We start from the raw sequence: 27986 nt of genomic DNA, 5'->3' as shown, positions 1-27986 counted from the left end.
GATTAAACCAAGAACTTTGTTATGGTTAGAACCTGCTTTGTCATAGCTGCAATATTAAACACAGATAAGGTTATGAAAAAGGCTTAATATCAATTTAAAACAGGCAACGAACAAGCCAACAGGTGTTTCAGGAAAATGTTTTCTTGACCCGACCTTTCAACCCAATATAAAAAGTCCCCCCTCCCCCACATAAACACAGAGCGATGCATCACCTTACAACCATATGAGGAGAAAGAATTCAGAGTCGGCATGTTTTTCCTTTTTGTTCTTTAATCGCCACTTGGCAGTTTCAACATTAATCCATCACTTACAAGCAGGTAAAGCCTGCATTGAGGCTTTAACCGTTGAGGGGAAAAGACGGGCACTTCACCTTCACCGTGATCCATTTACACCCAGCATTACAAGAACCTGACTGGCCATAGTGCGTAACGAAAAGAGTTGAGAAGGTGGGGCACTGCAAACACTTTGGCCCTTTGAGTTGAATTACATTAATTACATCAAAAGGAAGAAAATGAGGCATCAAAAGGACTCCTAAATCAGGCAAAAACGTTACGTGCTTTGGTGGTACTTTGATTACTTTGGCTGCGGCTTGCCTCCAGTGATTAGTCTGGATGAGTGGTTATCGCTTCAGGACCGATCCCAGTTTTTTTAAGACAGCTTGAGTGCAGTTTTCAATTAAGTGCTAACACAGGTCATTATTAGTGTGAACACACTGGAATCAGGCCAAACATTTGCCTGGCTTAAGATGCGGGAGAAAAACCTGTCCCATCATATTCCACCTTGAGCCACTATGAGACAGAGAGAAGAGTTTAGATAGAAAAGCATGAGGATTTGTTTTATTCCATAAACAGAGAGGGAATGACAACCAGCAAGAGAAATTCTCTTTAACAGCAGTAGCACTTGATGGCATTTTGGAAGAGTATGGGCGAGAAAGAGGAGAGATAGCCGAGGAGTTTGGCGTGTGTTGGTGTGTCAGAGCAGAATAAGACGAGATAAAAAAAAAAAAAAAAAAGCTTCCACAGCTTCATACATTTATTCTTTAAAAAAAAAAACTAACCATTTAAAGCTACTGATGGAAGCTTTGGTGGTAAAATGGCATCCACCTAAAGTCTAGCTTCAACCAGAGGCGAGTCGTTCAACGCTCGCTAGTTAGCAGAAGCTACCGTTAAGGGTACCGTTTTCAAACGTCAGCATCACCAAATGGATTGCCAGATGCAACTTGTGAATTAATGTCTTTAGCATTTCATTTAAAGGCTGAGGGGAAGAAAAATGTCTCTGTATCCCTGAATCACTGAGCTATTGTCCAGCCTAAAACCAAACACAGCACCCAGAGTGCAACATGGTTCAAGTGCTCCCACCCACCAAACACCAACACCATTCTGGCCACACCTCTTCCTCTTTCTTCTCTTCTTCCCCAGACTTGCAGGGGAGCTCAATAGCGATAGTGGTCCGGTTTGAAGGGCCCCTCGGTGGGCAGGCCCAGGTACTTGGCCTGCTTTTCTGTCAGCTTGGTAAGCTTCACTCCCAGTTTATCCAGGTGGGCAGCTGCCACCTCTTCATCCAGCTACAGGCACACAAACAAAGAATAAATGAACAAAAACATGTTAAATAAAGATTCCAGTTATTTTTCTTTTCTGCCTATTCAGTTTTGGGTTTTTTTGCATTTTTCCTTCATGCTTTAATGTCTGCCTGAAAATATTAACAAGCAGAAACTTAGAATTTCAGAAGAGATAATTTGTTTGCAGTGGTTATTTAGTCCCAGAGGTAATTTTTGGTCACATCTTAAGATATAATAAATTACTGAATAAAGGTATATAAAATTGCTTTTCACTCAAAATAAATAAATAAATAAATAAATTCTGTTTGAAAATCAATGTCTTTCCACATCTAAAGAAATCTGACTTAAGAAAAAAAAAAAGAGTCTAGTTTAAGTAAATATCTGACATTTCCTATTCATGTCCAACAAAGTGCAAAACAGATACAATGCAAGTGCTGCATAAGATAAGCAGTATTATCACAGTGTATGTTCTGACCTTCTTAGGCAGGAAGTAGACTCCCAGAGGGTACTTCGCAGTGTTTGTCCACAACTCAATCTGAGCCAGCACCTACAGTAGAGAACTTGGATTTAATAAAGACTACAAAACAATTATAATGTTATCACTTTGTTTCAAAGTTCCAAATGTTAATAGAATTCTAGTGTTACAGATGAAAGTTTACAGCATACATAATAATTTTTTTCTCTAGTATCGCTGACTCAGCCTGAGTACCTGATTGGTGAAGGAGTTGCTCATGACAAATGATGGGTGTCCCATGGCACAGCCCAGGTTAACCAGCCTGCCCTCTGCCAGGACAATGACGTGACGACCGTTCTTCAAACGATAGCGATCAACCTGAGGAGTCGGAGGAGAATCAGCAGCTATGCAGGGACAGTTTAGACATAGCAGGAGACATCTGCTCATCCTTTGTGTTGTGTAACGTCTCCCTGTCCTCGCTTAGGCTTTACCTGAATATTTAGCCAGCTCCTACAACTACACATGTACCAGGGTGATTAAAAAAAAATGACAGCTGCAGTACATCTTATGTTAAGCTGTTGGTGGGAATAACTCTGAGTCCCCAATGTGTTTTAGAGTCTCAGTGTAAACCACCACCAGTTTCTCTCTGCCACCTTATGACACAGCTGCAACACCAACAGTTGGACTGTAACGCCTCAAGGGGCAGTAAAAAAACAAAAGAAAAACCCCAAAAACCTAACTCATATTGGGCTTTGTTTTGTTTGTTTGTTTTTGTGCTTGTTTTCCATGTGGAGAACTATTTTGGCCACCCCCCTCATGACTAACACACAAAGCAACAGAATACAGAACACTTCAACATTCACCAACATCCTATTAACAATAATGCCATCTTAATATACATTTTAGTATATACTCTATAACCAAAAACACAGAATTCTCTAGAATCTTTAAGTCGCTGTCATTGCTCTTACCTGAGGCTTGACATTGATCTTCTCAGCAGCATTTTTGTTGAGCCAGCTGACATCAATCTCACAGTCAAAGTGTCCAATATTACAAACAATGGAGTCGTCTTTCATTTGCTCAAAGTGGCTGAAGGTAAACACATTAACTTATAAGCCACTTTTTAAATGTGTAAGAAAACTCACAAACAATTAAACTGTTTGAAAGACATGAGAGTTGGTCAAACATACTGTCCCAAGATGATGTCTTCACAGCCAGTGGTGGTGACAAAGATGTTTCCTTCCTTACAGGCCTCATCCATGGTTGTAACCTCATAACCTGCAAGACAGAGGAGAAAAGCACTAATATATATATATATATATATATATATATATATATATATATATATATATATATATATATATATATATATATATATATATATATATATATATATATATATATATATATATATATATACATACATACATACATACATACATACATACACACACACTAGGGGTGCAACGATACACAAAATTCACGGTTCGGTTCGATACTTTGGTGTCACGGTTCGATATTTTTTCGATACAAAAAAATGTTCATGCTTTTTTAATTTGTCATTTATTAAAATTATAAATATATATTTTAACTCAAAAGTACAGTTTTTAAATTTAATGTTGCTGAAACGACAAAGTAATAAAAAAATAAATATCTGATGGAGAAATCCCTCATCTTTGGAAAAGAGAGTTTATTACAGAGAAATGGTTCTTTCCAAAATAAAAGCTATACTATACGCTTCTTCTGGGGTATACTCTCAGCAGCATATTAAACATATCAGGTCCCCATAAGGAGAATCATGTGCTAACGGCTGTCTAAATGACTCGGGTAAAGTTTGTAGCATGCGTGCTTGTTGTTTTTGTCTGCTTCCACTTGTCTTTGCACTAGGATGATGTCGGAGTAAATGTGCAGTCATATTCATTGTGTTCCCACTAGTGCTGTCAGCGTTAATCTGAAATGACGTTAACGCCACAACACGGCAAATCTCCATTAACGAGCTACCGCGGATCGCCCCGTGCGTGGGGCTGGACGGCGTCAACACGTTAACGAGCAAACTGCGCTAACGCAGTAGTTCCCACCCATGTAATTGAGCATTGCGTGGCACATCCGACATACTGTTTTACTTTTGTCCATGACGCGCTTACCTTCAGGGTCATACTTCACATGAAGACCAAAATAGTTCCAAAGGCCAGATCTGAATTAGGGTGGGGGAGGTTCAATTTGCCATGTTGCAACGAGCTTAGCTTCTGTCTTGCTAGCTTGCGCTGCGCTCAGTGGATCTGCACTCGACAGTGCAGCCTAGGCGGAGTAGTCGAACGCAGATCCACTGAGCTCTCAACACAGACAGCATCGTCAGAAGAAAAGTTGATAAAATAAATTAAAAATTTTGTATTGTTCGATACACATGCGTACCGAACCGAAAGCACTGTATCGAACGGTTCAATATCGATACGAGTATCGTTGCACCCCTAATATATACATATATATTCTGGTTTTCATCATATGTTTTCAATAGTGCTGTCAGCGGTAATCTCATTAGAATGACGTTAACGCCATAACTGCTAAGTTACTGAGGATTGCCCTGTGCATCGGGCTTTTTTTTTTTTAAATTTTATTTATTTTAAAGGAAACATATATAATATGTAAGTTTCCCAACAGGTTAAAAATGATTGCTCCCATTATTTAAGTACTGCAAAGTTTTGTCATCCTCATCTACCTTCCATGGCAGCCTGAAGGGCATTGATGGGGTCAATCTCAGTGACGATGACACGAGCGCCGAATCCTCGCAGAGCCTGGACACAGCCTTTACCCACATCACCGTAACCTGCCACCACTGCAACTTTACCAGCAATCATCACATCTGTGGCTCGCTTGATACCATCGATCAGACTCTCCCTGCAGCCGTACAGGTTGTCGAACTTACTCTGTGGGTGGGAAACAATGTTATTACATGGAATGAAGAGGCTGAAATGAGGCAGAAGAATACAAGCTGACAGGTTGGTGTTATTAACTCAAAATCTAGTTCAAACTCATTCAATTAGCCATATCATCACTGTATACAAAGTAATTCACCTCATAAACAGATAATATTTTACAACTACTCCATTATCTTCAAATCTATAGGATGGAGAAAAATAGATCACCAGATAAATATTCACAAGGTCACACATTTTACAGACTAATTCAATCAGGCATATTTATAAACTACTTAACATATTTATATTTCCATGAATGAATAAGTCCACTAGCAAGGATGTTTATATTTTTATACATGATAGGCTGGAGATTAAAAAGCTCAGGATTGCTCACCTTGGTGACAGAGTCATTGACGTTGATGGCAGGGATCTTCAGTTCGCCCTTTTTCAACATCTTGTACAGGTTGTGGACACCTGTAGTGGTCTCCTCCGACACGCCACGGATACCTAGAAATACAAAATTGCTTAAAAACCTGGAACTTTATATAAACTTTGACCGTGACGAATAAATCATGACCACAACTGGTCATGCACTAGACTTATTATAGATGTTTTCAAGCCACACAATGAATGTGAAAAATGAACACACAATGAAGAAAAATGTTCACAAACAACAAATAGAACATTATTGGGACTTTGAGGGTAAAAGTACCTCTCTCACTTCTTTAGTTGTAAAGCCACTATTATTCTCTATATACAGGACAGCTGGGTTTTAACAGGATGTTTGGTCATGCAGTACACCTTTGTGTGAAACTGTCGGTGGGAATAACTCTGAGTTCCCAATGTGTTTTAGAGTCTCAGTGTAAACTACCACCAGTCTCTCTCTGCCACCTTATGACACAGCTGCAACACTAACAGTTGGGCTGCAACGCCTCAAGGGGCAGTAAAACTATGTGCATTAAAGTGCAATAAGAGCTTGAGCCCCCACCCCCCCTTCCCGTTTTAGCATTTTCCCACTACGCTTAAGATAATGGATCATTGACTGGAAACAAGTCTTGCACAATACCAAGAGCAAAAATATTGTTATACCATGAGCAAACAAGTCCAAGAGAGTTCTACATGAAGAACTTAAGAGCTTGGAAAACTTGCATGAAAAATAAGAATGCTTAAAAAAAACATCAGTGTTCATATTATTAAAATAATGTGTTGCAGCTGCTGTATGCAGTGGCCAAAAGCTCAAAGAAAGATTGATTCATGCAAGATTTCTTAAGAATAATAATAGCAGCTTCATTTTACACCGTGAGTGTAGGTGCATAAAACCAACCTGCCAGCAATTTAGGGTACTTTGTGTGGACCAAGTTGGTGAGGTCTCCTCCATCATCCAGGATCATGTTGAGGGGCTGACCATCTTTGAAGTACAGGGTCTGTTCAATGCACCACACATACTCCTCATCTGTCTCACCCTTCCAGGCATATACTACAGATGGACAGAGATATATTTAGTAACGTACTTTATTTCTAAAATTCAGGTGTGTATATTAAAAAGTCCTGACAGTTTTGTCATTTATTTAAAACATATTCATGGTGCTTTGGAAAGATCTTAAGAGCATGTACTTCCTCCTGTCACTTCCAAGATTTAAAAAAAAAATTAAGAATGCTTGCAGAAAATGAGTCAGTTCTGAGACTAATTATCCAATTCATTTTTCAACTTGTCAGTGTGTGTTACCTGGAATGCCAGCCTTGGCGATGGCAGCAGCAGCGTGATCCTGAGTGGAGAAAATGTTACAGCTCGACCACTGAACCTGAGGAGGAAGAGTGTGGGTCAGTTTAGGCACAAAAAAATGAAGCTACAATCACACACACTAAACAGGAAATCACCACAATCTATGAAATAAATATTTACATGAACCCAGGTAACCTAGCTGTTGATGAACCTCTGTGGTAATTGATTTTATAAATAACGTGTAAAGTGACATGTTAATAAATAACAGCTTGCTGGCTTTGAGTGCATTTAACTGGTTTTCTGGCAGGATTCTTACTTGGACAGAAATGTGTAGATAACGGAAACCAAAGTCCAACTAAAGCAAGCTACAGCACACTGTGTACTCAACTGTCGGTGGGAATAACCCCGAGTCCCCAATGTGTTTTAGAGTCTCAGTGTAAACTACCACCAGTCTGTCTCTGCCACCTTATGACACAGCTGCAACACTAACAGTTGGGCTGCAACGCCTCAAGGGGCAGTAAATCAGTCACAATGACATGCAATGACGCCTGGTGAGAAAATCATTCAGCACATCTAGATAAACTTTAGCAGCATTTGTTGATTTTTAACTTGAGATTTTCCAATCATCACATTCACCCTTTCATAATGTAACATTACATAATAAATCAGGGTAGGTTTTTTGTGCACATAAAACATGATTTTTCCTGAAGTAAAGTTGTTAGAAATAAACCTTAAGGCTATTACCTTGTGAACAAATGTCACTCAATGCTGCCATCTACAGTTCAATACACTTACTAACAGTTTTAAATATGCAAAGTTGACTGTAAGTCAAGTCATCACCAATACAGACAGAGTAAAACCAATTTAGGGAAGAAGAAAAAAATGGGGAGGGGAGATTGTTATTTGTTCTCTGCTAGGTCTCAGGGTGCAGGTTCTTGCAGGACAAGACCAGTTGTGGTCAGAGAGATAAAACCAACATGATAACAAGATACCACGGCCTTGAGGCACACAGAGGGGGAGAAAAGCCAGACTCCAGATGGGTTGTACCAATAAATGAATCAATTAATGTGTCCTCTACTGTAGTTGTCTGGAGGGTCTGCACAGTCTTATCGAAAAACAACAAAAAGGATTTGACAGATCTATATGCATCAACTTTAAAGGGACCTACAGTTTGTTCTCAAAAAGACATTACTATGTCTAAATGCAGAAAGTAAGAGGGCATATGTGCCCTTACACAATGTAGGCAAAGTTACTGGAAGCTCTCTTGATAAATAAATATTAAAAGGCAGCTTTTAAATGTCACCTCAGCTCCGAGGGCAATGAGGGTCTCGATGAGAACGGCAGTCTGCAGGGTCATGTGGAGGCAGCCGGCGACACGGGCTCCCTTTAGAGGTTTGGACTGACCGTACATCTCCCTCATCTTCATGAGGCCAGGCATCTCGTTCTCTGCCATGTCGATGGCCTTACGTCCCCATTCAGCCAGGCTGATGTCAGCTAGAAAAGAGACAGCAGGTTGTCAAAAGGAGTACAAAGATAAAAACTGATTAATGCAATAAGCTTGTTCTCTGGTCCGGCATTCTCAGGTGGATGTTTTTTTGTCAGGGACAGCCTCATATATGCATCAGACTTAGTCTGTTTATTCAAGTCCGAAAGTTTAAAACTTGAGTGTTTTTCTTTAAGCAAAACACCTGTTAACCTAAATAAATAAAAAATAAAAGACAGACATTCATACGTTATTTGTCTGGAGTGTTCCATGTTTCAAAAAGAACTAGTTGGGGGGGAGGGGGGGGGGGAATAAATGCATAAAACCACATCATCAGGATGTGGTTTTGCAAATCAGCAACTCTGTTGTGTTTTAAACTGCAGTTTTACAAGTCTCAAAAAGGCAAATCTAATATTTTTAATTGTGCTGTCCAGAATACCAGCAAAATTGTGTGCAAGTTTAGCACCCTGTGCATACCCAGTTTCATCTGCACAGATTTCTTATATAAAATTGTATAATCTTCTCTTTTCTAATCATCTTGTTGTAGGTGGAGAATTCACATGACCACAGCTGTGACATAACAGATTTGCACTTTTGGAGGTTTGTCTCTACACTCCCTTCTTTCATTTTCATAACAGCTGCTGTTGCGGCTTGCAATAGGGAAGTGTGATTATCCTTTTCAAATTGGAATGAGCCAAGTAAGCCAGAGCACGTAAATCTACAAAAAGTCTGTTTGTTCTTGATCCTGTTTCTTTGTTAGCACTTCAGCCTCTTGTTGCTTTGTATGAAGTGCACTTTCAGAACAACCATGTGCCTATATTAATATCAAACCATTCCTACAAAGTGTAGAATGTGTCATGTCATGTACATTACATGTAAAATAAATATCATTTCTGACAACTCAATGCATAAATATTAGGATTCAAAAATGAGGTTATTCAAAAGTGGAGCACTTCTTACACAGAATCTGATACTTGTCATTGCCACAGACAACAGTAAATTACATCTTTGGCTTTTGGAGGTTTTTTTTTTTTATTTGTTGCTTTTACCATTAAGAAAGCAACTAAATTTTAAAGTGTGTAAAATGTGTGAGGGACAACAACAATGATGGCCAAGTGGCATTAAAATTAAGTCCACTGATTTGTTTTCCCTACAATACCATCTGCATATTTGTAACCTACCACTAGTTAAGACCTTATTTATACACCTAATTTTTCTTGCTTTTAGTTTTAGACTTAAATACACAGCATAAATTCCAGATCTTTAAATAAATTTTCTGACCACTGTCATAATAATTTAATAACATAAGGCAGCACTATCAGCCTTGCTCTCAGAAACATGCTGCTTTGGCTTGTTACTGTAATCATAGCTGCTGACCCACTACAATAGCCTTCTGGTTAGGGCTGTGCAATAAATCACATTTTAACTTCAAATATAAACAATACATTCACTTCAAATGCTACAACTGAAAAACTAGTTTTGCAACAATTCGTTGTTTCAACTATGAATACACCTTTTTACTTGACAATGGCTTCCCCATAAAGGTCATGAATCTATTTTTTCTGTTTGGTTATGATTAGTGGTTCAAGGAAATAAATTAAAAAGTAGATTTCTTCTTTCATAAGTTTATTAAACTTACCATTTCTCCAAACTTAATGTAAGTTTGTAAAAGAATTGTTATTTATATATAATTACTGACCACAATGACTGTGGTTATGATTTTTTTGTAATCAAGCAGCACTTGGGAAGGCAGTGTACAATACAAAAGACAGTACTGATTAAATGTTTGTAGTTAACTACTGATTAACCATTTGTAATTGTACTTGTAGTAAATGAGTGTTACTGCATATATTATCATATCACAAATTAACAGATTCAGCTATTGTGTTAAAACTCTTGACCCTTGGATTGCATGCGGACTTCGTCTCACGCCTATCAATTAGCGGGACATTGCCTAACAGCTTCTGTTTCTAGTCAGCTGCAGAATATCATCCACGGCAGGTGTGGTTCACATTTGGTGCATTTCAATAGACCAATTGTCCATTTTCATGGCAGACATAGAAGCACAGTTCAAATTGATTAACAGCTCAGTTATAGCAAATTGTGACTGAGAACCAAGTCTAATTCGGCAACAAAACCATCAAAACAAAACAAAAAAAACCTGTATTCCAATAGAGAGACCTGACATCAACATTATCAAGCTTACGCAAAGGCAAACACCACGTGTAGTGCTTCCGTTACTGGTTTGCAAGTCGCATTCAGTGCAGCTTTGTCTATGCCTGTTCTTGTCACTCACGCAGAAACTGGCGGTCAAGCGCAAGTCATCACGGGAGGTGCAGTTTACAAACACAGCTCGAGCCAAGGGTTCTTAGCGACTCCGGTTCCACTGATAGACTACAACTCCCAGAGGCTTTGGGTGAGCTTTCTGTTCACGGAGCAGCCCATGCCCGATGCAAGTATGGCTGTTACATGTCGATTCATTCTTAGAAATGAATCAAAGTATGCATTATTCACATACCGGGACAAGGAAATCTAAAAGTTAACTGCTAAAATGACTAAGAAACACGAACAAATTAACTGGACAGCTTGCTAAACTGCGGTAATAACATAACACGTTTCACCACATGCTAGCAAGTTAGCGGTAATAGAGTCCAGAAAGCCCTGCAAAGTCTGGGATAAGTAAAAAAATTAGTCTTAGGCATATAAAAACATTTATTTCGGCATACGGTTGTCCTCTATACTAAATTCAACGCCTATGGGAACCGTTACCCAACCTGCAAACTTAACGCATTACTAGCTAACTAACCGCGAACGTGCTTAGCTTAACTTGATATACAAGTACGGCAGAAACAATAAACATTGACACTGACCAACTTTGTAGGGGAGTTTCTCAGACATGGTTGTTTTGTGGTGTTACGTTCCGGTAAGGTTGAGAGAAGCGGCAGCCTGGCCGACGGACAGAGGCAGAGAGGGAGGGACGAAAACATGACGGCTCGGTTTTTATCGTCGAAGCCTCATCCAGGCGAGTTCACTCGACAGGGCGACTAGAACGCGCTTCTCTTTTGAACTGCGATTGGTTGCAGCAGCTCCCGCCCCACGCGTAAACGACTTGATTGGGTAACGGGTGATGTGGGACGTCCAGTCAATCATGAAATGAGGTCTTGAGGCGAGAAGTTTGAGTGTGTAAGCAAGTTCAGGCTGGACTCTGTCGGTGGTTTCCTGGTTTGTAGATAAGTGACAGTGTAAACCACTTTATTCTATTGTGTAATGCCGACTGCGAAAGTTGAATAACATTTTGCACACAGGCAGATGCTTCACGGTTATTCCTACACATACTGCAGCGTTCTTCCTATATAGCAACTTCAATAGGGTCCTCTTGTAAGTTTTTCCTTTGTTAATAAATGTGTTTTTTTAAATAATATAATTTTTGTATTGGGTCAATTTAAGGCTGCATTGTGCCAAGTCTAGAATTTGGTGGAGGGGGGATTATGATGTGTGGTTCTTTTTCAGGAGCTGGGCTCTGCCTCTTAGTTCCAGTGTAAGGAACTCATAATGCTTCAGCATACAAAGACATTTTCATGCTCCCAACTTTGTGGAAACATGTTGAAACAAGAAGGGGTCATCCCTGTTTCAACATGACTGCACACCAATGCATAAAGCAAGGTCCATAAAGACATAAAGGGCAACTTTGGTGTGGAAGAACTTGACTGGCCTTCACAGACTCCTGACCTGATAAAACCACCTTTGGAATGAATTAGAGCTGTGAACCACACCTTCTGATCCATCTAAATTAACAAATGTACTTTTGTAAGAATGGTCAAAAATCCCCGAAAATACACTCCTAAACCCTGTGGAAAGACTTTCCAGAAGAGTTGAAACTCTTATGGCTGCAAAGAGTGAGGTGACATTGTATTGGCAGTGTAGTGTATTTATCCCACAAGTTTTTCAACTTTTTGGTTTATTCACACAATATTTTATAATATTTAATCATTTTAATTAATATTAAAAAATGTAATATGGTTAGGTAAAAGATGTGTTTTTTAAATGTTTTACTAATGAGATCAAGTGGTCAGTAGGATCATATGTATGCTTTGGTTCCTAAACTTTGACTGGCTTTCAAATCCACCGTAGTCCCGACATCTTTGTTGACATTTAAACCCTGCACGCTATGAAAATGTGTGAGATGTTTCCTTTATTCAGTTAATTACACCTTAATTTGAAAATATGTTACTTTCATTGTATCTTGTTGTTCAGGTCTACCTTTTTTTTAAAACAATATTTTTATTAATTTTAATTTTCACAAACAACCCTTAATTACATAATATAATATGGTGTACAGTTCACAGCAATAAAAACAAAACAAAAACAAGCAAACTGAACACAGAACACCAGCTCAGATCCATACTAACAATACCTGGGGTCCCAGTATACAGCATGAGAACTCAAGAAAATCCTTGTAGTGAGACATCAGGTCCCACATAGTTCAAGTACGGTTCTCACACTATAAAGAATTGGTCTGTTTTTGAGTGTAATATACATGTTAGATATTCCAGTGGCACTAGATCAAACACTACTCTTTGCCAGCCTTTAACAGTTGGTACTTTTTCATTAATGCACTGCAGTAGAACATTGTTCCTCACCACATAGGTGAGAATACAATACAACCTACTATTATTCTTGGAGATTAAGCGCCGGCTTGGGAGGCCCAGTATGAGAGACACAGGGTCCATCTCCAATTCAAAACCCAAAATCTTCTCTATTTCAGACAACACACGAGACCAGTACCCTTGCAGTTTCAAACATGACCAAAAGCAGTGAGTTAGGGTACCAATTTCTGTCTAAGGTCTACCTTTTTACTCATAATACCTATTACTTGCCTAGATTTCTAAAGCTTTCATGATTATATAGCATTTATGTAATTATTTGTCTTTATGTGCCAACATGATTCATATTTCCAAAAACTGATGTTTACAGTAAATTTACAAAATACACACACACACACACACACACACACACACACACACACACACACACACACACACACACACACACACACACACACACACACACACACACACACAGATAGTTTAGTCTCAGTGGAACAATCTCTCAGGTCAGTGGAGCCACCCAGTGTATTACAGCCTGTAGTATGGATTACCCAGTTAAAGCAAGTTCATACAACCACTCCCAGACAAAACCAGGAGTCAAAAGTGTTTAACCACTTCAACTGCCAAATGCTGCGTGTCAGAGAAAACGGAAACTGCCCGTTAAAAGTAGGGACACTAGTATAGGCTTTCAGACAGTGTCATCAAGTAGGCACTGATAGTCATGCACTTGGTTATTAACAGGAAAAAGGCCATAGCTGTTCAATCACAGATTGCGCATGGTTCACTAGAGGATATTTGCACAACCGGAGCTGGAGAAGCAGTAATGGAGGACAAACAACTGAGCCATCTTTGTATTGTGAGGAAAACAAATTCCAATAGTACAGATTAGACCTGATTAAGCAGCTTTTTGCTTATGCATGCAGAGAATTTGACTGCAGTTTAAAGGTATGTTAGGTCTAGAGTGTGCTGGATTCATACTATACAATATTTGTTTATGATAAGATTTGTCAGTTTAATGTTGTGAGAGCCATACATTTTTGTTCTGACTTGGCAGTGACGTGACAGTATGCACTGGTCTCTAAGCAAGGACCTAAGCACCTTCTGTAGCTGATACTATAGTTTTGTTTTCTTCTGGTAACATTTAGTGCATGTCTACAGTCCTGTATAATTTGTTCATGTCATGATATAGGATGTCTGGGATCTCTTGGTATCTGCCTAATGTATAAAACCTTCTTTAAAGAACTATTTAGGTGAATAATTTTCTTCTGTTTTGCACTTTCTTCCTGTGATACATCCAGATATTATGGATGACTCATTTTGCATTTTGAGGCCTGTATAGTAGACAAAGACATGTTTAATATAAGGTGACTAGATAACTGGCATATAAAAATACCACTTGATTTCATTGGCTTGTGACTAGATGAGTGGCTTAATAGCTCAAAGAACATGGTTGAGGTTTAATCTTCTAACAGATAACCTTGTGAAAGGAGGCCAACAGCTGTCACCTGTATTGTGGGTTATGTCCAGATCCAATCCGATCCGGTTATCAATGGATATCTCATATTTTCAGTAGCAGTACTGCACCATTAAATGTCTGTGACACAGAATAACAGGTGCAAGCATTATAACCCTGGATGTTTTATCTGTTTTTTGGTAATTCACTAGAGAAAACTGTAACATTTAACATAACAAACTTTTGTTTTTTTCAAGTTTCATATCACAAAGTGTGATAATTTATAACATATCAAAAATCTCAGTTTTACCAACATATTGATACCATGCTCATTTTCTAACCCCAATTCCTTCTGTGTCATTTTGCAGTGTAAAGTTCAATTCAATTTACTTTTATTTATACAGTGCCAAATCACAATAACAGCTGCCTCAAGGTGCTTTATATTGTAAGCTAGACCCTACAATAATACAACAGAGAAAATCCCAACAATCACAGGACCCCCTATGAGCAAGCGCTTTGGCGACAGTGGGAAGGAAAAACTCCCTTTTAACAGGAAGAAACCTCATGCAGAACCAGGCTCAGCGAGCGGTGGCCATCTTCAAATCAAATCAAATCACTTTTATTGTCACATCACATGTTCTGGTACACTGGTACAGTGCATGTGAGTGAAATTCTTGTGTGCAAGCTACACAAGCAACAGAGGTGTGCAAAATACAAGAAACATAAGGAAAAAACCAAATATAAGAGCAGGACTGCGACCGGGTGGGGAGAGGGGAGGAAGACATGACAAAAGACATCCTGTGGAAGAGAGCCAGAGATGAACAATAACTAATGATTAAATGCAGAGAGGTGTACATGGTGAGTGGAAAAAGTGACTGTAGAAGAAATACTCAATGCATCATGGGAATCCCCCAGCAGCCTAGAGCTACTGCAGCATAACTAAGGGAAGATTCAGGGTTACCTGATCCAGCTTTAGCAAAAAGGAAAGTTTTAAGCCTAATCTTAAAAGTATAGACAGTGTTTGTCTGCCGAATCCAAACTGGAAGCTGGTTCCACAGAAGAGGGGCCTGAAAGCTGAAGGCTCTGCCTTCAGTTCTACTTTTAAAAGCTCCAGGAAGCATGAGTAAGCCTGCAGTCTGAGAGCAAAGTGCTCTAATGGGTGATGCAGTACTATAAGGTCATTATATAGATGGAGCCTGAATAATCACAACTTTGTATGTTATGAGCAGGATTTTGAATTCAATTCTGGATTTAACAGGGAGCCACTGAAGAAAGTGCAAATGAAAGAAAGCAGTCATACATATTTGTTTAATGTGCGCATTGAAGGAAACATCCTGGTCAAAAACGACTCCAAGATTCCTCACAGGTAATGGTAATGCCATCCAGAGTAAGCATCTGGCTAGATTTTTAGGACTACATACAATAACCTTAGTTTTATCTGAATTTAGAAGCAGACGGGTTGTTGGTGCTTCTCACTGTCACCCAGCCGTCCTGTGTTCCCGGTGGAGAGCCAACGGTGCCTACGCTACCTTTGGCTGCAGCGTTTAAAGGGGCCTGGCTAGCTACGGGTTTTTCGAGGGTGCAAAGCCAAGTCTCCAATTCAGTGACCCTGGCCTCCACAGCTGCAAATAGACTATATTTATTACAAGTACATTTGTTGCATGCATCTGTGTAAAGGTTTACCTGAATGGTAACTAAAAAGTTAAATATGATTAACACAACATAAATACACTGAAATAGAGTAGAAGGCAGGCAGCGTGCTGTGATACATGTACCTCAAACTGTTAATGTACTCATTGTTACTGCAGTCAGGTAAAATGAACAACTTTTGAGGGAAGGCAGGGTCTCCACAAGTTTTAAACATTACAAAACTGGACAGGTTGAAAGATGAAGGGGAAAAATAGAATAGTGACATAAACTCCAGATGTTTGCTGCCTGAGAAATATATAAAAGGTAAACTAATTCCAATACAGCAGTGCAGACACATTGAGTCCCAACTTTATTAAGATAAAATGTATGTAACCTCCCACATAAACAACAGTCATGTCTGTGACATGGAAATTTTTCAATGTCCAACCGTATTTTACAGCCAAGCTGAGCTAAGATGGCTACAGGTCACATTGTGGTTCTGATATTTGAGGTAAACAGAAAAAAAATTATATATATATTATATAAAAATAAACAAAAACAAGCATTGGCATATGCAAGTTTTATTTCCCCCATTTTATTTTATTTACATGTAAGGATTGGGGTTGACCCATTCTTAAATGCATAACAACTGAGCATTTTTTTCCTAAATGTTTCACCTCTTAATTAAAATGTGTAAGTTATGTTTGAATTACAGGAGAAAGCCAGTCATGATCAACCCCAATTTGTACACTGAGAATTCTGTTTCCCCAAGAGAAAGAAGGAGATGTAGCTGCAGCTATAAGTCAAGGGACAAGTGAGCAGAACTTGCTTATGTCACATTTGTAATCAAGATGACCAACATGGAACAAATGCACCCCATGCTTGTCACACAGTGCTGAAAAATCAATTCGTACTACAAGAGAGTTTAAATGGGGTGGGGGGTGGGAATCTACCTCACCATCTTAATTTGACTAAACAAGAGGTCACTGTGTCAAAAGTCTCAAAAAACATCACACACTCACACATCATCTTTAAATTCAACCAGCGTAGGACTTCAGATATAGTCACTGTGAAACCACAGACAGTACAAGGTATCAGGCACAAACGGATCCAAGGTGTTGTAGTGTGCCCTCTGGCAGCTTTACTGGAGTAACAAGTTGACTACATATTTCTGAATGACTGGTCATGAAGTTAGAGCAGCTTTATGTGTGCTTTTTCAGAATGAAGACCAGACTAAGCAGAAGCAGCAGAGGCTTTGGTGTCCTGAATATCGGTCATTATTACTCTTTACCATTGCATTAAAGTTGTAGACTGTTCTTCAGCTACAGCTGCATCATTAAAAGCAACAAAGCTTGGTGGCTTCTTAACAGCCTGCACTTTGTGGAGAGTTCACAACAACATTGCTCTCAGGGAAGAGGGCGTAGCTACTAATTTGTAAGATTGAGGAAATGTAAAGAGTGCTTATGAGAACTGAATGAATTCAACTGCAGTTTGGCAAGTTTGAACTTGTTGTTGTAGGGCTGACTGATCTGATTTACTGGTTTTACTGTTACTGCTATCACTGGGTGATCTGTACCATTCCCCCTGCATGTTTGGCCCTCAGTACCCAGTTTGCTTGATTATCAAGCTCAGGCATGGTTTATTTTAGTGTGTCCAACCAGCTTAGAGGTGTAAACATCTGATTTGATTCTTACTGTGCCCGAGCACACAACTCAAATGCTTTCAACATCAGCCATGTCCCTGGAGCACATAGGGCATGAGAAAGGACAATGTGTCATAACTGAAAAAGCCACAAAGCAAACAGAACCAAAGATGCAATAGTGTTATGAAAGACTGCTTTCGTTGGATACAAGCAATGACATCAAGCTGAGAGAGTACAGGATTAAAAAAAAAAAAAAAAACAGAGATGGAAAGTAGTGGAGTAAAATATGAGGAGCAGCAAAAAAAAAAGCATAAACTGTGTAGCACTAGCAGTAAATCATGCTTGGTAGCTTATGACCTCTAAAAAGCTTCTTAAAAAAAAAAAAAATCCTGCCTGTCTGCTTGCTTTTTTTTTTTTGGTGGTGGTGGGGTGTTCACCACATGCCGTTATTAGTAGGATGCAACTGATTAGATGACCCAGATGTTTTTCTTATTACACTTCAGCAGACAGAGGGACGAAGACATCAAATCTTGGATCCTTCCATTAAAGGATTTAATGTAGTTTACGACAGTAGCAGGTCTGTAATTTCACAGTGACGTTTAATGAGAAAGGCCTACACGTTTTAACTTTTCTGCTGCTTTTGGTAGCAGCAGCAATGGCTTGCTGTCATCTTTGTAGAAGAGCTGAGAGATGATGATGCAGGAAGCAGAAAAATGATTTATTGTCTTTTTTTTTTCACCCCCAAAATGTGTTGAATTTTCACATTCGAAACAAGCCTTTAAGCCTGTTACTCCACACACCCTCCCAACAAGTATGCACCCAAATGCTCATACACGATCTTTGATACATAACCACAGGCTGCTGGGCATGATATTATTTTTCCCTCTATGCCCTTTAGAAAAAGAGGAGTGCACAGTTGGAGCAAAGAGATTCATTCTGTAACATTAAACTGAAAAAAAAAAAGAAGCCCGGGTTCATTTCTTTTGAAGTCATAAAAATATGTGCACAAGTGCATACTTCAAAGTTGGGGTATGGTTAGATATTGGGAAGTAGGCTTTAAGACAGAGCAGCATGCCAGCAGCCAGCTCAGCAGCCCAGAGTCCCCATCTCTCTTCCAGATGCCTGGGATCAGTCTGGTAGCAGGGAGAAGGCCACTAGCTAGCTAGCAGGGCAAGCCAGCTCAGTTAGCCGCCCAGGCCTCGAGGTCTGCCATCTCGTCCTCGTCTTCTTCCACCTTCTTTTTGACTAAAAAGAAAAACAACATTCAATTTTAATTTGAAAAAAATAATATTTTAGTCAAATGGATGGTGCACTGAATTGAACTAAAACTAGTTTTGTTTTTTTATGTGCCATTATACCTGGTTTGGATGGAAGTGATGTAGACGGTACACTGGGTAGATTTTCTGTGCCTCCAATCTCGAGAAGATTTTTGTCCAGCTCTTCCTGTTCCAGCTCCTCCAGCTCAGCCATGAGTTCATCCTAAACAGAGAAAAGACCAAAATGAATCAGATTTATGTAGATCAAAAATAACTAGACAGAAGCCATTTAGTAAGACAGCAGATGTAAGATATGTATATATTTGCTTTACAAATCATTTAGGATCTCAATTTTATTTTCTAAAAACCAGACTGAAAGAAAAGCATTTCAACCAGTAACTATCAGCAGTGGCTCCAACTCACTGCTTAAATGAGGCAGCAACTACAGAGACATTATAGGAAAGAGGCAAGTCACTCACTGTGTAGTCACATTGTCACAGTAAAAATGTAAGTAAGTGTCTTTTGACTTTTTTTTATTAATGTTTTCATGGGACACTGTATCTATAATATGAATTACTGTAACATTTTGAGGTGACATTCATTTGAAAGCAAAATCTAAAACATCAGCCTAAAGGCTTTTAGTTTCTGTAGGCCTCATGTTTTTTGTTGTTTGTTTGTTTTTTGTTTTGCTCTCACCTCATCATAGTCTTCCCCAAAGCCAACTGGTCTAGAGATCACATCTGAGATTTCTTGGGCAACCTCCTGTTGTTCTGTGATTTCTGCCATCAGATCGTCTACTTTGTCAATGTCCCTGTGAAACAGGCGAGTCAAAGATGGCATGTAAATGTTAGTAAATATATATAATTACACATTCTACAACCATGTAGCCGCTAATAATAGAAAAAGAACTACATTTACACTGCCAAGTACAACACACACACACTTTTTACTGTAAATGAATCTGAGGGCACAAATCTGAAGAAAAGGGAAAAAGGAGGAATTAATGAAGGGAACAAAGAAGGGGAAGCAAAATGGAGAAATAAAGTCTCATGACAGAACATACGGGGAAAAGTAAAAAAAACAAACAAAAAAAACAAAACAGAAATCCTGTGGCAAATAAAAACTAGAACAACAGTTTAAAAAAAATGAGAAAGAAATGATGAAATAACAAAAGACTCTTTTGAGATACTGCCAGAACTTCTCTCATACATGTTTTCGTGTGCGGCCTTCATTGCTTTAGCTGCAAAGCCCATGTTCTTGAGCACTTCTGTGTTAGTGTTGGCGTTCTCCAGAGCTTCTCTCTGGAACTCAATTGTGGACAAGGTTCCGTCAATCTGAGCCAGCTGCTTCTCGTAACGCTTTTTCCTCTTCAAGGCCTGTAGAGCCGCTGGACAGGAAAAAAAAAGAAGAGGAAATAAACTTAGTTTAGAAAGCAGCACAAATGCTCACCAGTATTCTATTCCTTTTTTAAATTAAAAAACAAACAAAAAACGAAAAGAACAAAACATATATGAATAAATGTTGCTTATTTGCCAAATACTACTGTGCAGGCCTTTTTTTCTTCCTATACACAACTGATCATGAATCACAAATGGGATCGATAAAGAATTTGACCTATAAGCAGAGTCAGTATTGGCTAATCGGTATCATTGAAACCTTATCACCATCCCATGACAATCAACAACGCAGCAGCAAAGCTTGCTTTGTGCTGAAGTGCAGTAAATGGTTTCATGCTGTCATCACGAAACAAGACTCAAACGGATAAAATCCTGTTTCAGCCAAATCTCTGCATGAAGTCACAACATGCTTCAGTCAGAATTTTTAGGTTTGTAACTCACTGAATTTCAACAAGTCCTGCAACTCATCAAGCTCACATAGGCCCGGATCAAACTAAGTTGGAAAGCACAACATTTGGAAATCCGGTGACGGTTCTTTGATTAGCTGAGAGGATTAAAAAAATAATACATTTATGTGTATGACTATAAATGTGTATTTTGGTTCCTGTGTTCTTCAAGGGAGTGGGGGTTAAATACAAACAAACAAACAAACAAACACTACAACCACACACCTATACTGGGAATTCCCCTTAGGTGCTTACATAGGAAATCACCTTAACAATGGAGCAAGTGAAACTTACAACTGACTCAAATCTGCTGAGTCACAAGGAACTAAGAAAAGAGGTCAAAGATTTTCAGGACCTTTTTTTTCCAAGTGCATATCAAATTGAACTGCACTTGTACTGGAAAACAAAACAAAACAAAACATCCACATGAAAAGCACACTCATCAGTAAACACATTCATATCAATTCAAAATGTTGAACAAAGTTGTCCAAATGTGCTTATTACTTACAAAACAAAACTGAAATGTTGCTGTTGTACAATTACAGCAGGTTTAATACATCTTACAGCTCAGTTTGATCTCAAAAAGTGGTGATCACAGATTTGTGAGATCTGAAAGAGCTCCTGCACTATTTTATAAATATAAATTGAATGAATGAGTGATTTAATTATTGAAATACTTACTAAGGGCCGTTCCAAGACCCTCAAAATTATAATTAATGTCAAACAATCTTAAAATTATTGAGTATATTCAGACTTTTTGAACAAGCTACAACTGATGCAAAGTAGAATAATCCATATAATGGAAAGGATTTGAGATTTTCTTTGTGACACACTAAAAAATTAATAATTTAAAAAACTATTCAAGATTATACCATCAGGAAGCATGATGGTAATTCTTCTTCTTCCCAACTTTAGCTAATATATCTAATTAGTCTATTTTTCATTGTCATTAGTCAGTAAATATAATCATATTGCTGCTATATTACATTATAAGGAACCGTATAAACAGGAAAAAATGAAAATAAGCCCTTTCCTCTTAGCATTGTTTCATTTCCGAGCTAAATAATAATGACAACAATAACATCAATATTGGACAATTTCTAAGACATGCTAAATGTTCCTCTAAATAGCAGAAGATAACCACATTAATAGGTCAAAATGTCCACATATGAGAATGTTTAGGTTAAAACAATTAGTCTTTCTACCACCTGTATAATTCTATTCTTGGTCACATTGCCCAGGAAAAAAAGAGCCTCTGATACCTTGGATATACATCTTAAATTAAAGTTATGCATACAAAATAAAACAGTAATTAGTACAATACTCAAGATTTAGCAAAATACCAACATTTTCATATATTTCTCATAGAATCAATTCTAACAGTAATCTGTGATTCCAAAAAAAAAAAAAAAAATCTAATTTACCCCACAATAACTTTAAATGCCAATGTAATTGCTTGGTCTGTGACCAAAACCCTCTACACTAATGACATTCCTGTCAGCTGCAGGTATAGTTTGTTCAGGTGCTAGTTCACAATTCTTGATTTGTCATTATTAAACTGCTTGTTTCTTTTTGTGGTTTGAGAGTGAGGATGAAGTGGGTTGGTTGACAAATGAACTGTTAAAGGGTTAAGAACACTTGAAATTTTGAACACAACAATGGGAGAAATGTAAGAGGCTTCTGAGAACACATCTTTGTTTTGTGGAAAATAAAAACAAATGACAAAACCATGTGATAAGAGAACTGGTCAAGACATATGAATCTGAGCAAACATTATTATTTAACTCCAGAAGTGCACCTATGACGCATTAAGGTGTGGTTTGTTTCTAAGGTTACGTGACCACTGTTTCTACGGTAGCACATTTACATACCACAGCCAAATATAATAGAGGTGGGGCTGGTGTCTAGATACTTTTAATTGCTGTTTCACAAAAAAAGAAAAAGGGAAAAAAAATATCTGTTACCTTTACATCTTTACTACTTAACTTACAGATTAGAGTAGATGATGGCTCTGCTTAAAGGGGGATATTTCTTGCATATTCCTCAATAAATGCACTGGGAGTGTAAATCAGTCAACATACTTTAAAACCATATAACTGTTAATGTGACAATTCAGTTTTATGGGCTCTTTTGCATGAGATACACTTTGATGATGATGATGATAATGATGGGTAGTAATTTAGATTTAGAGGTTTATGCAAAATGTGAATGTAATATTTCCTCACTTTTGAGGAAAAAAATGGGAGAGGACAGCTTCAGTGCAAGACAGCAACTATTCATAGTATGCAATCAAAATATGAAGGTTTGAATACAAAAATTGATTATATGTCACACAGACAGCAAGGCTACATTTTACAGGAACATTTCACCACCTGTCCACCTCTTTTCTTTGAAAAGCCTGTCAATCATAATCTACTAAACCTTGCTTCGTGGCCACAGCTGCCATATACCACCGACACACACACACACACACACACACACACACACACACACACACACACACACACACACACACACACACACCTTTAGCAATCTACTTTGTGCCTGGCCTTTTCCACTAGCAGCCAGACAGCAGCTGACAGTTTCCATTTGATCAGATTATATCAGCAGCCGGACCTATTCCTAGACTGATAACATCATTAGCCAACATCACACAAATCATTATCACATTATGTGGGTTGCAGAAATGCATTCAGACTCCATGTTTGAGTCTCAGAGGTCGCTCTAATTGGGTGACGTTTTGCTTTTCCTGCCACTCTGCTCCTTTTTAGTGACCATCAGCAGTCTTCATGCAACAAGGACAATGTCGTGTCCATTTTGGTCTATGGCTACTTCAATGAAAAAACATAAGTGTCCGTGTGAAAAGCGACATCCTGAGTATTATAGATGAGACGTGGTGAATCAAATCACTAATTCATTAGTAATGTTAATAGGAAGAAACATCCATTTAGTGGTAGGCTGCCAGTAAACCAAATAAAGAAGTAATGGAAAGTAGAAAATGTGGAAGAAAAAGTCAGAGGTCCTCCTTGAAGTACAGTAGAAAAATGTAAAACCAAGCAGTGAAAACAGTGACCATAAATCTAAGAGTGCAATCTTGCAGCTGCCAAGATTACAGCAGGGTTGGTATATTGTCATGAGGAATTTATGTATTGTGTATAATCATTCACCCCAAAGATAGACGGAGGCTGACTTATGGGATGAGCTATGTTGAAAATCAGGTTTTGGAGATGGAAAGATTTTTCTGATTTAGATCACACTAAGACTTTAAAAATTACTTTTAGGTGACAAGCTCACAGTGATAGTAACTAGTGTTAAGCCAATAGTCTACTTTCTGTATTTGCAAGCATGTAAGGATCTGCTTGGGTCTTCGTGCCATGACAATCAGATCAACATGTCATTTGTCTAACTGTTCTACTGCTACTCAGTTTAGCAGGCACACATGCGGTTGACACCGTTTAAGTGTAATGGCTGCACAGACATTCACTCACTCACTAATAATTCTGTCCTTCAAATATGTATCCATTTGATATACTTATTTAAAATCACAGTATAAATTTACAAAACTGTGAAAAGTCCAAGTCTGTCACTGTAATAGGAAGGTTACAGAGAAGATAAAGATACTAGTCTTAAAAAAAGTAATGTATTTCAAATGTGGATATAATTGAAACTGTAACCATACCGCATACTGCGGTATGGGAATGAATCTATGACTGACAATGCGCTTTATATGGTTACATGCCCAAGACTGAAGGGTGATATACTGTAGATTAAAAAAGGAAACAGAGCTAAGAAAAAAAAATGGACAGAAATTAATTGTAAGGTATGACCTGTTCCAAAAACAGCTCCAGGTAAAGCTTCCATTTTATAAGATAAACCCAAAGTTTGTGTTATTGAGCAGTTGTTTAAAAAAAACAAAAAAAAACACTGTCTGTCAAGAGAAGACAATATGAATATGTTAGATTTTGTAAATATTTAGAACAATACCTGGATATATATGCATGCAAACTTAGTTACGCTCATAAACATCAGTTTAATATTTGGCTGCCAGAGTCTTCGAACCTAAACGTTACAAACTTTTTGTCTCTTGTTTATTTCATTCCTTAAAGTTTTTTTTCTCCCCTTCAGTTGTTTTATACGTGCCGGTCGGAAACTAGACATTTAAATATGGAGTCTTGTAGCCGAGTGGACAGACTTGTTTTCAGGTAAGTAGCCTGTCAACTAACAACTTCCCTCTTCCTTCTGTTGAGTTAGCCTCAGGCTAACTAAGAAACTAACTAGCCGTTCTGACAATTTCATGAAATCCGACGCAGTTTACGAGCTTTTCCTCACCTCGTTTGTTTTTCGTGCCGTTTTTCTTCGCCGTCACGAGCTCCTGTTCAATTTTCTTCTCTAGGAAATCCTGTTTTTTGGCCAACATCTCCTCGGTCTCTCTGAGTCGCTGAATAGCCTCTTGGGGTGTCGGCGCTTTCCCACCCTTACCCCCACTTCCGAATATCTTGCCAAATAGCGACATTTTTCTAGCTTAAATGTAAACTTTAAGTGGTGGGTTAACCGTAGACAAAGTCCGCTGACTTTCTGATACCACACAGGTAAAAAAATAAAATAGGCGTCCCTCCCTGTTGCCGAGGCTGTTGTTGTTTTTGTCTCTTCCGCTTTCAAAGCAGGCCTCGTGATGTCATTACGTCAGCGTGACTCATGCGTGGAACTATGGGGAATTTCACAGTTGAGCAAACTAATAAATGCTCATTGTGGTTATTACCAGTCAGACGTTACATAACCTGTTTTAAAACTTGGAAAAGAGTGGTTAACACATAGAGACAGGGAGTCATTCAGAATCAGATTCACATTTATGGCAATTTAAAATCATCAGTTAACCTAACATGTAGGTCTTTGGACCGAGAGAGGAATCCAAAATACTCAGAAAGACCCCATGGAGTAGTAAGAAAATCAAAACACAAGAAAAAGCTCGTTCAGTCTCATTACTTCTGGTAATATTGGCTAATTGTGTAGTTACAGTATTCTGCCTTTGCGGGGCAGTATTGTGACACAGGTGCAGATTTATCAGTGATTTTATGTTAGTCATTTTATGTTTTTGATGCTATTGCAACTTGTCAACACAAGAGGGAGTAGTAACGCTACTTGGTACTGTCTCAACAGCCACTTAATCAAGGTTCAGTGGTGCTCAGGTGTGATGAGATGGGACAGAGGCAAACGTTTCTTTTTCTTTTTTCTTTTTTTTTTTTAATCTTGTATCATTGTGAATGAGTGGATATCATCATGTATACACTCCACACCAGTTGGTGGCGGTATTGCACCATTTTGCTGTTTGTCAATCGCCAATAAAATATAAAGAAGAAGAATCATCACGTATGGTCTTGTTAGATCCTTTTTGGATAATCTAAAGAAAATGGACTATAGAAACCTGAGCTTGATGCAAGTGTTATATGGACATTGTTGAAATTAGAAGAATAAATAATACATTGTTTTTTTTCAAGGAAATTTTCAATGGACAATTAATGGACAATTTTGCAAACCACTTGTCATCTCATCATCCGTGGTGGTTGATCTTTGACTGGCGAAATTTATGCCCTACGCTGAGTCTGAAGTCAGAGTTGTGAAAGATTTATTTGTTTTATTAATGTAGAATAGTGTCAAAGAGACCATGAAATATGCCAAATATGCTCCAGTCATTAGTCATTTATTAGGTGAGACAACAGTGGCCAAAGACTTTTACTCAAATACAAGCTACAAAAGCTCAGCCCAAATCTTTCAAAAAACTACGCCTCCCATGACGCACTGTGCCGTACTTTTCCAGCTGCAGATGTGAGTGACCTGAACGCCAACCAATCATGCCCTGAGTTGTCTGAGGAACAGGAGGTGAGGGGCTAACCTGAAGGGAAAAAAACAAAACCTGTCAGATACATGAGAAAGATAGATAGACAGATAGATAGCCAGGTCATACATGTATGTATTTTTCTGGAGGGGTCAGAGGTCGTGTAGTCAGGTGCTGGGGAAGCTCCACTTTGACTGCCTTCTTCAGCTTCACACTTTCCACCTCATACTAAAATGCACATAAGAGAGAAGTTAGATCCACATATGTGGAATCCGGAGACCTGAAACAATATGAATGTTGTGTTTATTTAAACATTTGATTTGTAATTTGTGGGACTGTTTGTAATAATTAACTGTATATAAAAGATGGGCATAGGCACTAAAAAGTCACCCCCTTTTCAGTGATATTTCAAGCTATGTGTGTGTGTGTGTGTGTGTGTGTGTGTGTGTGTGTGTGTGTGTGTGTGTGTTTTTAAAAAGATGTATCTGACTGAGAAATCAAGCTTGAAAAAAAAAAAAAGCCTAATGAGAGAATGCAATCTGACACCAAAGGAGAGGGGCCCCTTTACTTTAGTTTTATTTGATGTCCATTTAACTGATGTCTGACTTGAAGGAGTATTTCTTGGAATTTCTGTCTGTTTTTTTCCACATGTTGTGGACTAGAAGGGGATCTATGATTGTACCCTAACCAGTGGACAGGTGTTAAAGGTCCTGTGCTCCACTGGTCACCCTTCATTCAGTAAAATGAGTGGTGCTATCTGTGGCTGTCTTTACCTCCTTGTAGGCTTCAGACAGGAAGCCCCACTTGTTAGGCCAAACTTCAGCCGAGTGTTTCTCAGCCTTTACATGCGCTTTCCTAACACACAAATACAAATATGTTTGGGTTTTTTAATCATATGTGGTACCCTGCATCATACACCAGTGGAAAGAAACAAGTCGTTCCTCCAGTTTCAGCACTGTCTGCAAATCCAAAAAGAGCTGAAGGTCTCACTCCAGTCAGAGTAATGACTGCTTTACATGCCATTGCTCAAAGAAGACCTTCCTAGTAACTCAGCAGATATGCAAGAACATATTTTTATAAAATTTGACTAGAATCAAACATAAATAACATACTGTGACGATTTACCAGATTTCATCCTGATGCACATAGTTGATGGGTTCAGATGTTCGCTGTGGCTCTGCCATCTCTCCTGACCAGCGAGTGTTCATGTGTCAGACTGTGTGGCCTCTTTCGCTCTGTCCAGATAATGTTTCTTCTGTGTGTACGCCATGCTGATAGGCCTGTTTACTGTGGTCATGGAGACAGGTTTCCCTGACACATATACCTCTGCAGTTTTCTCTGTGTGCGTGTGGCTGTGTGTGTGTGTGTAACTGTGGTGACAGTGGGATGGATGAAGCCTTGGAGGGTTGCTGCAAGCTCAGACAATTTCGTTTTTAGTATCATACTAGGTTAAGCTGCTAAGTAGCTAACATGAGCATGCTAACATTCTCAAATAAAATGCTGTTCTTGCAAAGAGCTAAAGTGACCCCAGGGGTGTACCAAGAAGCCAGATTAATAAGCTAGTGAGTTACTGTATGTTGGAGTTAAAGT

The 27986-nt window shown here is 38.6% G+C and overlaps 3 protein-coding genes and 3 non-coding genes across 6 annotated transcripts; all 6 read right to left on the bottom strand.

The window, feature by feature from the left end:
• Positions 1–245: 245 nt before the first annotated feature.
• ahcy (adenosylhomocysteinase) lies at positions 246–11150 on the bottom strand. Its single transcript, XM_063473731.1, has 11 exons — positions 11004–11150; positions 7954–8144; positions 6654–6729; positions 6252–6404; positions 5322–5434; positions 4729–4936; positions 3203–3290; positions 2984–3101; positions 2268–2390; positions 2034–2105; positions 246–1564 (listed from the first exon to the last, which is right to left on the bottom strand). The coding sequence occupies exons 1-11, from the start codon at positions 11029–11031 to the stop codon at positions 1433–1435; spliced, it is 1302 nt and encodes a 433-aa protein (XP_063329801.1). The 5' UTR covers positions 11032–11150; the 3' UTR covers positions 246–1432.
• LOC134628271 (small nucleolar RNA SNORA17) lies at positions 2587–2719 on the bottom strand. Its single transcript, XR_010093967.1, has one exon. It is a non-coding gene; the product is annotated as a small nucleolar RNA SNORA17 (small nucleolar RNA).
• Positions 5740–5872, bottom strand: LOC134628272 (small nucleolar RNA SNORA17). The gene has a single exon (XR_010093968.1). It is a non-coding gene; the product is annotated as a small nucleolar RNA SNORA17 (small nucleolar RNA).
• LOC134628273 (small nucleolar RNA SNORA17) lies at positions 7037–7169 on the bottom strand. Its single transcript, XR_010093969.1, has one exon. It is a non-coding gene; the product is annotated as a small nucleolar RNA SNORA17 (small nucleolar RNA).
• Positions 11151–16179: 5029 nt separating the features above from the next.
• chmp4ba (charged multivesicular body protein 4Ba) lies at positions 16180–25222 on the bottom strand. Its single transcript, XM_063473729.1, has 5 exons — positions 24893–25222; positions 19930–20107; positions 19417–19531; positions 18823–18943; positions 16180–18709 (listed from the first exon to the last, which is right to left on the bottom strand). The coding sequence occupies exons 1-5, from the start codon at positions 25074–25076 to the stop codon at positions 18645–18647; spliced, it is 663 nt and encodes a 220-aa protein (XP_063329799.1). The 5' UTR covers positions 25077–25222; the 3' UTR covers positions 16180–18644.
• Positions 25223–26318: 1096 nt separating this feature from the next.
• LOC134627298 (ciliary microtubule inner protein 1-like) lies at positions 26319–27580 on the bottom strand. Its single transcript, XM_063473253.1, has 4 exons — positions 27522–27580; positions 27170–27251; positions 26526–26624; positions 26319–26453 (listed from the first exon to the last, which is right to left on the bottom strand). The coding sequence occupies exons 1-4, from the start codon at positions 27578–27580 to the stop codon at positions 26319–26321; spliced, it is 375 nt and encodes a 124-aa protein (XP_063329323.1).
• Between the last annotated feature and the right edge of the window lie 406 nt (positions 27581–27986).

Source organism: Pelmatolapia mariae, linkage group LG5 (assembly GCF_036321145.2).
Source record: "Pelmatolapia mariae isolate MD_Pm_ZW linkage group LG5, Pm_UMD_F_2, whole genome shotgun sequence".
Taxonomy (NCBI): domain Eukaryota; kingdom Metazoa; phylum Chordata; class Actinopteri; order Cichliformes; family Cichlidae; genus Pelmatolapia; species Pelmatolapia mariae.
This window is presented reverse-complemented; position numbering and strand designations above follow the sequence as displayed.

What these genes read in the sequence shown, in the direction of transcription:
- LOC134627298 (XM_063473253.1), bottom strand. Translation starts at nt 27,580, where the DNA reads ATGGCAGAGCCACAGCGAACATCTGAACCCATCAACTATGTGCATCAG. An exon ending in GTGCATCAGGATGAAATCTG is followed by an intron (nt 27,252 to 27,521) that starts GTAAATCGTCAC and finishes TTTGTGTGTTAG; the next exon opens with GAAAGCGCATGTAAAGGCTG. An exon ending in CTCCAGAAAAATACATACAT is followed by an intron (nt 26,454 to 26,525) that starts GTATGACCTGGC and finishes TTTTCCCTTCAG; the next exon opens with GTTAGCCCCTCACCTCCTGT.
- chmp4ba (XM_063473729.1), bottom strand. Translation starts at nt 25,076, where the DNA reads ATGTCGCTATTTGGCAAGATATTCGGAAGTGGGGGTAAGGGTGGGAAA. An exon ending in AAGGCCGCACACGAAAACAT is followed by an intron (nt 19,532 to 19,929) that starts GTATGAGAGAAG and finishes CCTGTTTCACAG; the next exon opens with GGACATTGACAAAGTAGACG. An exon ending in TTGGGGAAGACTATGATGAG is followed by an intron (nt 18,944 to 19,416) that starts GTGAGAGCAAAA and finishes TTCTCTGTTTAG; the next exon opens with GATGAACTCATGGCTGAGCT.
- ahcy (XM_063473731.1), bottom strand. Translation starts at nt 11,031, where the DNA reads ATGTCTGAGAAACTCCCCTACAAAGTTG. An exon ending in GAAACTCCCCTACAAAGTTG is followed by an intron (nt 8,145 to 11,003) that starts GTCAGTGTCAAT and finishes TCTCTTTTCTAG; the next exon opens with CTGACATCAGCCTGGCTGAA. An exon ending in TCTACTTCCTGCCTAAGAAG is followed by an intron (nt 1,565 to 2,033) that starts GTCAGAACATAC and finishes GTGTGCCTGTAG; the next exon opens with CTGGATGAAGAGGTGGCAGC.